The following is a 12,136-nucleotide window of genomic DNA, read 5'->3' as shown; positions in this document are numbered from 1 at the left end:
TTATTTTATTTAGTTTTTTATTTTTATTTTATTATTTTTTTTTTCATCATTTTATTTTTATTTTATTTATTTTTTTTTTCATTATTTTATTTTATTTATTTTTCTTTATTTTATTACATTTAAAAAAATTTTATTTTTTATTTTTTTATTTTTTTCACATTAAAAGAGCAAATTCAGTATATCCACACCTTGAGGATGCATGTTTTTGTGCGCTGCTCCGCTGCTGTGCTTCTCTGACAGCGACCTGTTTTAAATGGCAAACGCTTTAGCGGTTCAGTACTCTGACGACTTGTCACCAGACTTTGCCGTGCAATTGCTGTCATTCGTTCTCGAAATTGAAAGTGATCAAGACATTTCTCCGGAGCACAATGTCACAAGAAAGACTGTCCAGTTTAGCTCTTCTGAGTATTAAAGCTGCAGTGAAAGACTTTGTGCACCAAAACGCACGGAGAGCACAGAGCTTTTGCTTGTTTGCTTGTGGTAGTCAGATGACAGTTGTATAGACAGTTTGTTTATCTCAAAATGTAGCGTATATAATCTAAAGTATACAGATATTCCGTTAATGTGTGTTTTTCTCCTAGTTCTTTTACTGTTCATGTTCTTACTGCAAGACATGAACTTTGCTTGTATGATTTATTTTCTACAATTAGAGATGCTTATGTAGGCCAGTGTTTGAGACGTGTTCTGGCCATTAGCCTACATGAATTTTATTGAGTTTACTGTTAAATAAAATATGTTGACCGGGGGCCCGTATCAGATGTTTGTGTATTAATTTGAAGGATCCTCCTGCTACTGCAGATCAGATCGGAGCAGCGGCACTTTTTCCTCCACGTTCATAAACTAAATAGCCTATTTATTCTTTCAGGGATTTCAGACACAGATGTGCGTTACGTCTCTGGATGTAATGTGGGATGCTTTTCAAGGCTCACCAAAACTGAACGAGATACAAATAATAAAATGTTTTTAGTATTTTATTTTATTTTTCATTATTTTATTTTGTTTTATTTTCAGCCACTGCAAAACCAATGTTTAATGAGTATTAATGTTAACATTAAGGGATTAGGAATTAGGACACATCACCCAGGTACTATGGGACTGAAGTGTGAGAATATCATTTCTGGAAAGTTTAACAGATCAAATTAACTGATTAAAAAACGAATCGCACCGTTTTGCTGACATCACATGCCATGATGATGTGTCTGAACGTCAGATGTTGATCACAATAATCACTTCTCTTTCTTCCTCCTCTGGATGTGAATGATGTGTTTCCTCCCAGCGTCTAAAGAGGATTTCAGTCTGCAGGTGGTTTGACCTTTTAAATTATTCACACACATCAACGATTCCACTGAGACACACACACACACACACACACTCTCTAAACGAATGTGTTTGCTCCTGAAAATCCTCGTTTCTCATACATCTTGAAGAAAATCAGTGACTTGTGGCACGTCTCACAGTCCACAAACCCAGAAGCTATTTCTCTGTATCTGTGTGTGTGTGTGTGTGTGTGTGTGCGTGTGTGTGAGTGCGTGCGTGTGTGTGTGTGTGTGTCTCTGTGTGTGTGTGTGTGAGTGTGCATGCGTGTGTGAGTGTGAGTGTGAGTGTGTGTGTGTGTGTGTGTGCGTGCGTGTGTGTGCGTGCGTGTGTGCATGTGAGTGCGCGCGCGTGTGTGTGTGTGTGTGCGTGTGTGTGCGTGTGTGCGTGAGTGTGTGTGTGTGTGTGTGCGTGTGTGTGTGTGCGTGCGTGTGTGCATGTGAGTGCGCGCGCGTGTGTGTGTGTGTGTGCGTGAGTGTGTGTGTGTGCGTGTGTGCGTGAGTGTGTGTGAGTGTGCATGTGTCTCTCTCTGTGTGTGTGTGTGTGTGTGTGTGCGTGTGTGAGTGTGTTTGTGTGTGTGTGTGTGTGTGTGCGTGCGTGCGTGCGTGAGTGTGTGTGAGTGTGCATGTGTCTCTGTGTGTGTGTGTGCGTGTGTGTGTGTGTGTGAGTGTGTTTTGTGTGAGTGTGTGTGTGTGTGTGTGTGTGAGTGTGTGTGTGTGTGTGAGTGTGACAGTGTGTGTTTGACCTCTTTGAGTGGACTCTCAGATCTCCTCATGTGAGTCTCACTGTCCTCTGCTGGTCACTGTGTGTCATTACACTCAAGATGCTGTTGCATTAAATGCACTTGTGTTCATTTTAATATGAGAAGTGTTTGTGCATTCAGAAGAATACTCGTAAAATGTGCATTTGTGCTTGTTGGACTCATTTCTCAGTCTAAAGATGTCACTTGCACGCTAAAGAATAACAGAGTGTTTGTTTGTGAGCTCTGTGCATGCTGTGTAACATGTTTCTTGGCTCTAATAGTGTGTTTTTGTGTGTTTAATGCAGGTGTTCTGAGGGGTGATGCCCCGGTTGGACAGATCATCAGTGTGTTAAACGCTGCGGCACACGACAGAGAGACAGACGCGCGCGCACGTGTGTGTGTGTGTGTGTGTGTGTCAGCATGGCTCTGCCCGACAAACACAAAGTCAAGAGACAACGACTCGACAGAATCTGTGAAGGTGAGATTCTTTTATTCTACTCAGAATCTCAATCAGATTAATTTTCAGGCCCAGACTAAATCTTTTCAAACGGTTTTGGAGAAAATGCTAAATTCTGTGAATAATCAAGTGGACTTATGCACACTTGATTATTTATTTATTATATTTTATTATATATATTTAGCAGGGTTGTGCAAAATTCATAATTTAAGAACAGGCTCTCTTTAAATTCATGAGTTTGAATTTTAATTGAATCAATCATAACACACAGGAACTGTTAGTGCTGTTATTTCAGCACTATTTACTATATACTATTTATTAATATTTTGAAATAGCTTTTATTTTTATATTTTGTTATCATAATAATTTTATTTCCTACACAGTTTTTCTAAAAAAAAAAAGCATAATTTTTATTATTATTTCTTTAAATATTCCTATTGAGGTTTGATTTCTTTTCATTTCAGTTTTAGTTCGAATTAAAAATTTTATTTATTTCCATGCAGCAATTTTAGTGCTTCAACCTAAACTTATTTCAGTTAGTTGCCAAGGCAACGTTTTAAATTTTTCTTAGTTGAAGTTTTTATTTCAGCTTTATTTTAATTAATAAACATGTTTTTTTTAAATAGTTTTTGTTTTAGTTAACAGTAATAACCCTGATTGGAGTTTGAATCAGAATGTGAATACAATCTGAATTGTATTCATCTATCTGTAATTCTATTGTACTTCAAAGGCTTTTTAAATGTTTTTTTTCCCAGCCGAGTTTGTTTTTATACGTTTTTTATCAGGATTTCTTGTAATTTCAATTCATTGTAATTTTACTTCCTTGCATGTAAATTTTGAATTCTATTCAATTCATATTCAGCATTTAATTCTGAACAGTGCACAACCCTGTTTATTAGTTCTAGTTGTTTAACAGATAATTGCATTAACTCTGTGACTTGCTTGAACCTTTCGGTGGGTTAATTTTAACAGTCAAAAGTCCCACAATCCACTGCAAACTCACATTCATCTCTGTTTCCATTCTGATATGAAATCTATTCCTGATGGATAACATGGAGTCGCTGTGATCAGTGTATTACATGAAACATGGCACAAACAAAATTGAGATCTGGTGGTGTCTGTGTAAAGCCTTGGGCTGGATGACTCTCGTGATTAAATCATTACACCGGTCGAGATGTATTTTGCATAATCCAGTCTGCCTGCGGTCTAGAGATGGAGTACAGATAGTTTAATCAGAGGAACGACAGGGAGCGATGCGCTGCAGGGAAAACGCCGATCTGGCACGTCTGTTGCGCTCGGATGGGTTTAGAGAGAAAACCTCAGCGTGGCCCCGTTATTACAGGCCTGAGGGTCTAGCTGAAGTGTGTTTTAGTCTCCTCTGGTCTCGTGGTGTCTTTGCCGTTCCCGTCTGTTGCTCCATCTGGCTTCAGCTCGTGTGTGAGAAGGGATCGAGCAGCAGGCGATGAGGACAGAAGAGCACAATCACATGCTGCTGTAGTTACAGGAGGCGTTCCTCTGCAGCTGTCAATTACTAACATGTGTTTTCCTCTCCAGGCTCTTGTTAGAGCGTTAAATTGCTCAGTGGTGGTTTAAACTTTAATATATGTGACCCTGGAGCACAAAAACAGTCATAAGGGTAAATTTTTCGAAATTGAGATGTATGCATCATCTGAAAGCTGAATAAATAAGCTCTCCATTGATGTATGGTTTGTTAGGATCGGACAATACTTGAAAATCTGGAATCTGAGGGTGCAAAAACATCTAAATATTGAGAAAATCATCTTTAAAGTTGTTCAAATTAAGTTCTTAGCAATGCATATTACTAATCACACATTAAGTTTTGATATATTTACGGTAGGACATTTACTAAATATCTTCATGGAACATGATCTTTACTTAATATCCTAATGATTTTTGGCATAAAAGAGAAATGTATAATTGTGAGCCATACAATGTATTGTTGGCTATTGCTACAAATATCCCCCAGCGACTCAACACTGCTTCTGTGCTCCAGGGTCACTAATATACGCTTGCAGTCACAGTGATCGTGCTGAATATGCAACAAACCTGTCCTGATTGCAGTTTATTAAGTTAAGGCCTGTTCACACCAAGGACGATTACTATAAAGATAACGTTAAAGATATAGTTCTAAAAATCGTTCTCAATATTAAAGAATAGCAGAGTCCACACCACAGCTATAACGATAAAGGCACAGAGAAACGATATCGTTGGAATCACTTTCAGAACGATTTATTTTTCAGCTGATGAACGATAAAAACATTGACAGCCAATCAGAATCAATCCTGCTATGACGAGCGGGACGATTTAAAGCGGCAGACGAGCGTGCGCTTGGAATAAACCGACAATATCAGACGCGCTAGTATAGTTATCTTTATAGTTATCGTTCTTGGTATGAACGGGTCTTTAGAATAACAGTTTTGTTGACCAGTAGCTTGTTGGATGATGTTGGTGGTTGCTAGGGCATTGTTAGGTGGTTACTAAGGTGTTCTCAGTGGTTGCTAGGTGCCCAGGTAACAAATTTTTGAACTAAAGTGACACAAGGACCACTAGTCTCTTGGCATTCCCCTCCGTCAGTGTATTTCTAAAGGATTTCTTGGTGATTTTATTGTTCATCATGTGATTGCTTAAAAAAATTCTTAGTAAATGCTGTTTACTAAAAAAATAGGTATTCTGATTCTAGGAATAAAAAGTGCATGCATATTTTGGAAGGTTTAATATCATCTACATCCGTTTATATAATGTTTGGATAATATTCTTCTTTTGCAGAAAGGTCCTGTGGTACTGTGATTGTGGTAATATCTTTCCACTCTCTAAGCATTCGGAGAGTCACTGGAGACGTGTTTTTGGTCTGCTGGGTTTATTTTGAGGGTTTGCCTTTAAAGAAGGATCAGCTCTATTTTCAGGGAGCTGCTGTCAGATATATTCATGTTTGTTGGGCCGTTCTTGCAGATATTTCTGGACTCTGAAAGGATTGTGAACTATTTATCATGACACTGCTGAAAGCATAAAGTTATTTTACACTTCACATTGTGCCTTAGAAGAACCCTTAGGAAGATTGTGATGAAAAAAGACACACATTTTCAATAAATAGTTTTATTTTTTTAATAATAATTGACTAGACTAACAAATGTGTACCATGAATATAGACCGATAAAAACATTGACAGCCAATCAGAATCAATCCTGCTATGACGAGCGGGACGATTTAAAGCGGCAGACGAGCGTGCGCTTGGAATAAACCGACAATATCAGACGCGCTAGTATAGTTATCTTTATAGTTATCGTTCTTGGTATGAACGGGTCTTTAGAATAACAGTTTTGTTGACCAGTAGCTTGTTGGATGATGTTGGTGGTTGCTAGGGCATTGTTAGGTGGTTACTAAGGTGTTCTCAGTGGTTGCTAGGTGCCCAGGTAACAAATTTTTGAACTAAAGTGACACAAGGACCACTAGTCTCTTGGCATTCCCCTCCGTCAGTGTATTTCTAAAGGATTTCTTGGTGATTTTATTGTTCATCATGTGATTGCTTAAAAAAATTCTTAGTAAATGCTGTTTACTAAAAAAATAGGTATTCTGATTCTAGGAATAAAAAGTGCATGCATATTTTGGAAGGTTTAATATCATCTACATCCGTTTATATAATGTTTGCATAATATTCTTCTTTTGCAGAAAGGTCCTGTGGTACTGTGATTGTGGTAATATCTTTCCACTCTCTAAGCATTCGGAGAGTCACTGGAGAAGTGTTTTTGGTCTGCTGGGTTTATTTTGAGGGTTTGCCTTTAAAGAAGGATCAGCTCTATTTTCAGGGAGCTGCTGTCAGATATATTCATGTTTGTTGGGCCGTTCTTGCAGATATTTCTGGACTCTGAAAGGATTGTGAACTATTTATCATGACACTGCTGAAAGCATAAATTTATTTTACACTTCGCATTGTGCCTTAGAAGAACCCTTAGGAAGATTGTGATGAAAAAAGACACACATTTTCAATAAATAGTTTTATTTTTTTAATAATAATTGACTAGATTAACAAATGTGTACCATGAATATAGACCAAATAGCCCAAACTGTCCATGTTGGACATCATTTTTGAGTAAGTGTGTTCAGCATTAACGCGTTCTGCCCTGATCTGTGTGTGAGGATTAACACCGGTTGACTGCATCCTAACACCGTGCAAGTATGGCGACTTGCCACCCATTCGCGCTATAGAGCTGTATTGGTTTCTTTATATTGCGGTCACTGAACAAAAATCGGTCCCTTCATGTTCTGTAGACAGGATGAGATTACAGTTTGAGTGTTTGTCTTAGGGGACAGTGGTATTAAGTTGGTTTTATTTGGACTAATCTCTTGTTGCTGTTGTGAGGCCAGTAGGGAAGGATAAACCCCTTTGGATTAGCATGAGCCCATTGCCAATGCGTCGTCCTCCTGTTTTCTCTCTTTTTTTACATCTTTCCCCCATTATTTTTCTCCAAATAAAATCTTAATGCCTGAGAGCATCCAGAATCCGGCTCGTGTATAGATGTAAAGTGTGTTTCCTTGCTGTTCAGTTGGTACGTTTGTGTTACTGAGATGTTGTGTTGTCCTATTCTTCTTCTGTCTGACTTGCTTATGTTTCCAATGCTGAATAATTTAGGGTTTACCTGCCCAGTCACATGATAGCATGACCTCAAGTGATGCAAAAAAGAAATGTCGGTTAGAGAACAGGTGAAATGTTACCTCCCTTGCACACCTTCGCAGGGAAACATAAGAAGTGAAATCAAACACCTGCTTTTTCCCCTCCTCACAACCGTCCTCTCTTCTTTCCTCACCCGTGCATGCATTCACTAAACATTAGGCTTTCAGTCTGTACTTTGTCGAGCGTTTGCACTCAAACTCTTTGGAAGCCACGGTAGGGTTCGGTTAAGACTCGCAAAAGACGGCTAATGGGTTGCTTCCACTGAAACTAACAGAAACCTCTGCGGGAACTTCATGGCTGTCCGCGGCACCGTTCCTCCTCCGGATTACTACCCTTTTGATATCGCTCTCTCAGCCCAGCCACCTGAAGATCTGCAGGGCTTTTATAAAGGAAACCAGCACATGCTGAGCAGATCAGGCTCGCATTATGGCCTGGCCGCAGGAGGGGTCAGGAACGTTTGGGATCAAGGGCAAGCTAGAGTGGCTACTCCTGGTCCTACACCCGGGCATCATCCTCCTCCTCCAGCACCCTCCCAACCGCCACCCCCTCCTCCCCCGCCCTCGGCTCATGAGATCAGCCGCTTGTACAGGGATTCTCTGGCCATCAAGATGATCCAAGACAGCCAGCGCATTCGCAGTAGAGCCGCTTCTCCCGCTTGCTTCGGCATTGATTCCAGGTTTCCGGCCGAACTGTCTCACTCTGTGTACAGTGACGTCAACGGCCTTCCTCTGGAGTCCTGTCAGCCGGCATCCACCTGCATAGTGGTGGACCCTACAGCTTCGGTCATGGATGGGACTCTTCCTCGAGGGAACCCTGCTTATGGCTCCGTAGCGACTCAGAGGATGCCCTATGACCCTGCTTACGATTCAGGCATTGGTCCGGCTCCGCTCACCACAGGGATGCCTGGCCACCACCTTTCGGCGGGCGTCACTGTCGACCCCAAAAGGACCGTGGATTCGAATTTTCTGGCACTCCTGCGCTCCGAGGGTCTGTCGGAAAGCACTATAACTCTTCTCCTACAGCAAGGATTTGATTCTACATCCATGCTTGCCATGATGGAAGACCACGACGTCCGCTCCATCGCTCCCAATTTGGGGCAGGCACGCGTGCTTTCTCGAGTGGTTCTCAATTGCAAGACGGGAGCAACCGGTGCTGCGGTTATGCGAGGTCGTTCTAACAGCTTCAGCCATCGCAATGATCTCTACATGCAGCCTCAGGCACTCGGCATGGATGGCAACCTCATTCAACAGCCTCCCAGCGCCATGCATTCCATCTCCCCTGGAATGGGAGAGTTTCTAGGTCGCCGGCCAAGCAGTGCTCCGTCTCATCATCTCCTTGAAACCACAACATACCCAGGGGTTCGCTCGATGGGAGGTCTTCCGGTCAGTCCGGGTGGCTACACCACTGCGTTACCTCAAACTCGACCTTTGTACAACGCCCACACCGGCCTGGCCATGTCGGCCCTGCCTGCTCAACAACAGCCTCCGACCATCCCAGGAGTGGTACCCAAGACCTTTTCCAGTACGTACACCCCCATGGAGCTGATGAAGCGCCCTCCAAACCATCCTCCTTTCTCTCCTACCCATAGCCCTCATCACAGCCCTCAGTTAATGCGCAAGGGAGCAGCGCCTGTGGAGAGTACCATCCTTCCGGCATCTTCATCCCTCCAGTCTCAGACCCTTAATCCTAACAACAAGCAAACCCGGAGAACCGGACCTCCGGTCATCATATCCACCATGGCTTCGCCTGACACAAGTAACGACCTTATTCTCTCTTTTCCACCTGTCCCTACATCTCTCTTGGCTGTAGCAGCTAGTTTTATCTTCATGTAATGATTCTGGGGTGGTGCTTGTTAGAGTCTAGGCGTTGTTTATTCTTTGCTTCTGCTTCAAATATACATGTTCCTTGTTTTCAGTAGTATGAATGGTGTAGACCGTAAATGCGAAATATGGAGGCTGTTGAATAAAACATACAATTCCTAAAACAAACAAAAACTCCTGCTAACAGCAGACTTTGATATTTGGACGTGCAAAGCAGATTTAGCTAAGTGTTCTGTTTTTAGATTAGGAGACTATGTATATATTCCCCCTCTAGTGGGATGCAACGTTTGTGATCCCTGCTGAACTTCCTGAATGACTTGATAGAATCGGCTTCATAAACATGGTAGAAACTCTTTGCAGCAGCTTAAGGAATATAGAAAGTTTTATAACTGACATTGAACTTGAGTGCATTGCTCACTGCTGGTGCATGAATGAGCAGTTGACTGTGTGTTTTTCAGACCTGCATTTGTGTGTTTTACAATCTTAAGATGAACATTGTCACTGCCAGAGGTGCAGCGTAAAGCTGAACTTATGATTCTTTACAAGCAGCTTTAACCTGGGCCTTTTCTTGCTGACATTCGGCCCTTTTGGGTCCATGATTATGCATTACACTTAATCTAAAGAACCGTAGTGTTTTCTCTCTCTGTATAGTTACCAGTGTGTGTGTTTTACAGTTTGAGCTGAGCACTGTTCCTCACTGCAGGCCTAATAAGAGTCTTAAAGCCTGAAATCTCATTAGGGTTAATAGGATATGCAGAGACACGGTCCTCTGAGAACACGTTAGAGTCTCTCGACAGGAGACACACACTGAGAGTCTCTAGAAAACTCAGCCTGACTTGACATTTTAGGTTTTTGAGAAGAATTTACAAGTGAAATGGTGGAGACTGTTCAGGCTCGTTCCCAACTGCTGATAAACGCTTATGATCCATGAAGGCTATTTGAAGTTCTTCTGTGTGTTAAATGCACATGAGGACAGTTCGTCAGGCTGAAGGTTGTTGGTGTTCAGGAGGCTGTGTAAATAAATGAGTTCTGTCACAGCCGACACTTTACCAACCTTTAACATTGAAATATGGTTGAAAGACTGTTAGTTGTTTCAATGTTGAAAAAACATTGAAACAATGTTAAATGCTAAACGGTTGTAAAAAAGGCTAACAAAATGCTTACAAATCAACTCAAGACATTGTAAAAGACAACATGTCAATGTTTATTCAACTTGCAAAATGAAATTAAAATTCAGTGAGTTTCATCAGAGGAATAATAATTCACTATAAACGCTTTCTTCGTTTTTTCCTTTATTCCTCCCCTGCTATCTTTCCTTCCTTTTATCTTCTTTTCTAACTTGCTTTACTTTGTTTTGTTTTTCTTTCTAGGATATGCAGAGACACGGTCCTCTGAGAACACGTTAGAGTCTCTCGACAGGAGACACACACTGAGAGTCTCTAGAAAACTCAGCCTGACTTGACATTTTAGGTTTTTGAGAAGAATTTACAAGTGAAATGGTGGAGACTGTTCAGGCTCGTTCCCAACTGCTGATAAACGCTTATGATCCATGAAGGCTATTTGAAGTTCTTCTGTGTGTTGAATGCACATGAGGACAGTTCGTCAGGCTGAAGGTTGTTGGTGTTCAGGAGGCTGTGTAAATAAATGAGTTCTGTCACAGCCGACACTTTACCAACCTTTAACATTGAAATATGGTTGAAAGACTGTTAGTTGTTTCAATGTTGAAAAAACATTGAAACAATGTTAAATGCTAAACGGTTGTAAAAAAAGGCTAACAAAATGCTTACAAATCAACTCAAGACATTGTAAAAGACAACATGTCAATGTTTATTCAACTTGCAAAATGAAATTAAAATTCAGTGAGTTTCATCAGAGGAATAATAATTCACTATAAACGCTTTCTTCGTTTTTTCCTTTATTCCTCCCCTGCTATCTTTCCTTCCTTTTATCTTCTTTTCTAACTTGCTTTACTTTGTTTTGTTTTTCTTTCTTTCTTTCTTTCCTTCCTTCTTTCTTTCTTCCTTTCTTTCATCCTTCCTTTCTTTCTTCCTTCCTTCTTTCTTTCTTCCTTCTTTCTTTCATCCTTCCTTTCTTTCTTTCTTTCATCCTTCCTTCCTTTTCTCTTTCTTTCTTTCTTTCTTTCATCCTTCCTTTTCTCTTTCTTTCTTTCTTTCTTTCATCCTTCCTTCCATTTTTCTTTCTTTCTTTCTTTCTTTCTTTCTTCCAGTATCTGTCATTAGTTGCTCCTGTAGTATTTGTACAACTTTTGGTTGTCATGCTTACACCTTAATTGTCTGTTGCTTGGCAACCAGTGGTTACATTGTATTCACAGATAATGTGTGTAAATGAGGACAGACTTATGAAACTGCCATAGATTTGTGTGCATTTCTATTCCTAATGATTGCATGTGTACGAACACATTTTATAAACTCAAGAAGTGTGTGTGTTGAGTGGGCGGTGCTCTGCGCTGGCTGCTGGTAGTCTTAAATTCTCTCGGTTGGTTGGTTTCATAAGTAGTTTATTAGCAGTGCTGTTAAACAGAGCAGCGTCCGCCGCTCACAGGCAAACACACACCGACCAATCTGACCGCAGCACGTCCTGTCGCCCGGATGGAGCTCGCCGCAGGTCAGTGACACGTGTGTGTGTGTGTGTGTGTGAGTGTGAGTGTGTGTGTGTGTGTGTGTGTGTGTGTGTGTGTGTGTGTGACACGTGACCCGCGGGAGGATCATCTGAACCTGCTTACACATAGAAAACACTTGTGGCTGTGGTGCATTATGGGTAGTGAAGACATGCATGGAAGGGTTAATTAGCTTATGTGTTCAGCACGTGTCCTGTAGAAAGACCGAAGTGATTAAAGACATGTGTGTGTGTGTGTGTGTGGTTATGTAATCTTAAGTATAGATCCCACGAGATTCCTCAGTGAGATGTGAGTTTATATCATTCACTTTCAAGGAGGGATCAGGACGATGTGTATATAAGACATTCATCTGCAGGCTTGTAAATAAACATGTTTGGTAGCATGTAATGATGATTTCAGCAGCATTTAGATGTTTGTAATGTGTAAGTTTTGAGTTTGGATATGAAGTGTGTGTGTGTGTGTGTGTGTGTGCTTG

General features: G+C 40.9%; 1 protein-coding gene across 1 annotated transcript in view; it reads left to right on the top strand.

Annotated features, from left to right (window-relative positions):
* The first annotated feature begins 7,291 nt into the window (after positions 1–7,291).
* ctbp2l (C-terminal binding protein 2, like) overlaps positions 7,292–12,136 on the top strand; it is a 29,397-nt gene continuing 24,552 nt past the window's right edge. Inside the window, exon 1 of the mRNA XM_016288930.1 lies at positions 7,292–8,958. Coding sequence (XP_016144416.1) covers positions 7,497–8,958 — 1,462 coding nt within the window. The 5' untranslated portion in view covers positions 7,292–7,496. The remainder of the gene's footprint in view (positions 8,959–12,136) is intronic.

The sequence above is a fragment of the Sinocyclocheilus grahami genome, unplaced genomic scaffold, assembly GCF_001515645.1.
Source record: "Sinocyclocheilus grahami isolate Dianchi unplaced genomic scaffold, SAMN03320097.WGS_v1.1 scaffold236.1, whole genome shotgun sequence".
Classification (NCBI taxonomy): Eukaryota; Metazoa; Chordata; class Actinopteri; order Cypriniformes; family Cyprinidae; genus Sinocyclocheilus; species Sinocyclocheilus grahami.
Note: the sequence above shows the minus strand (reverse complement) of the source record. Positions and strands in the feature narration are given on the sequence as shown.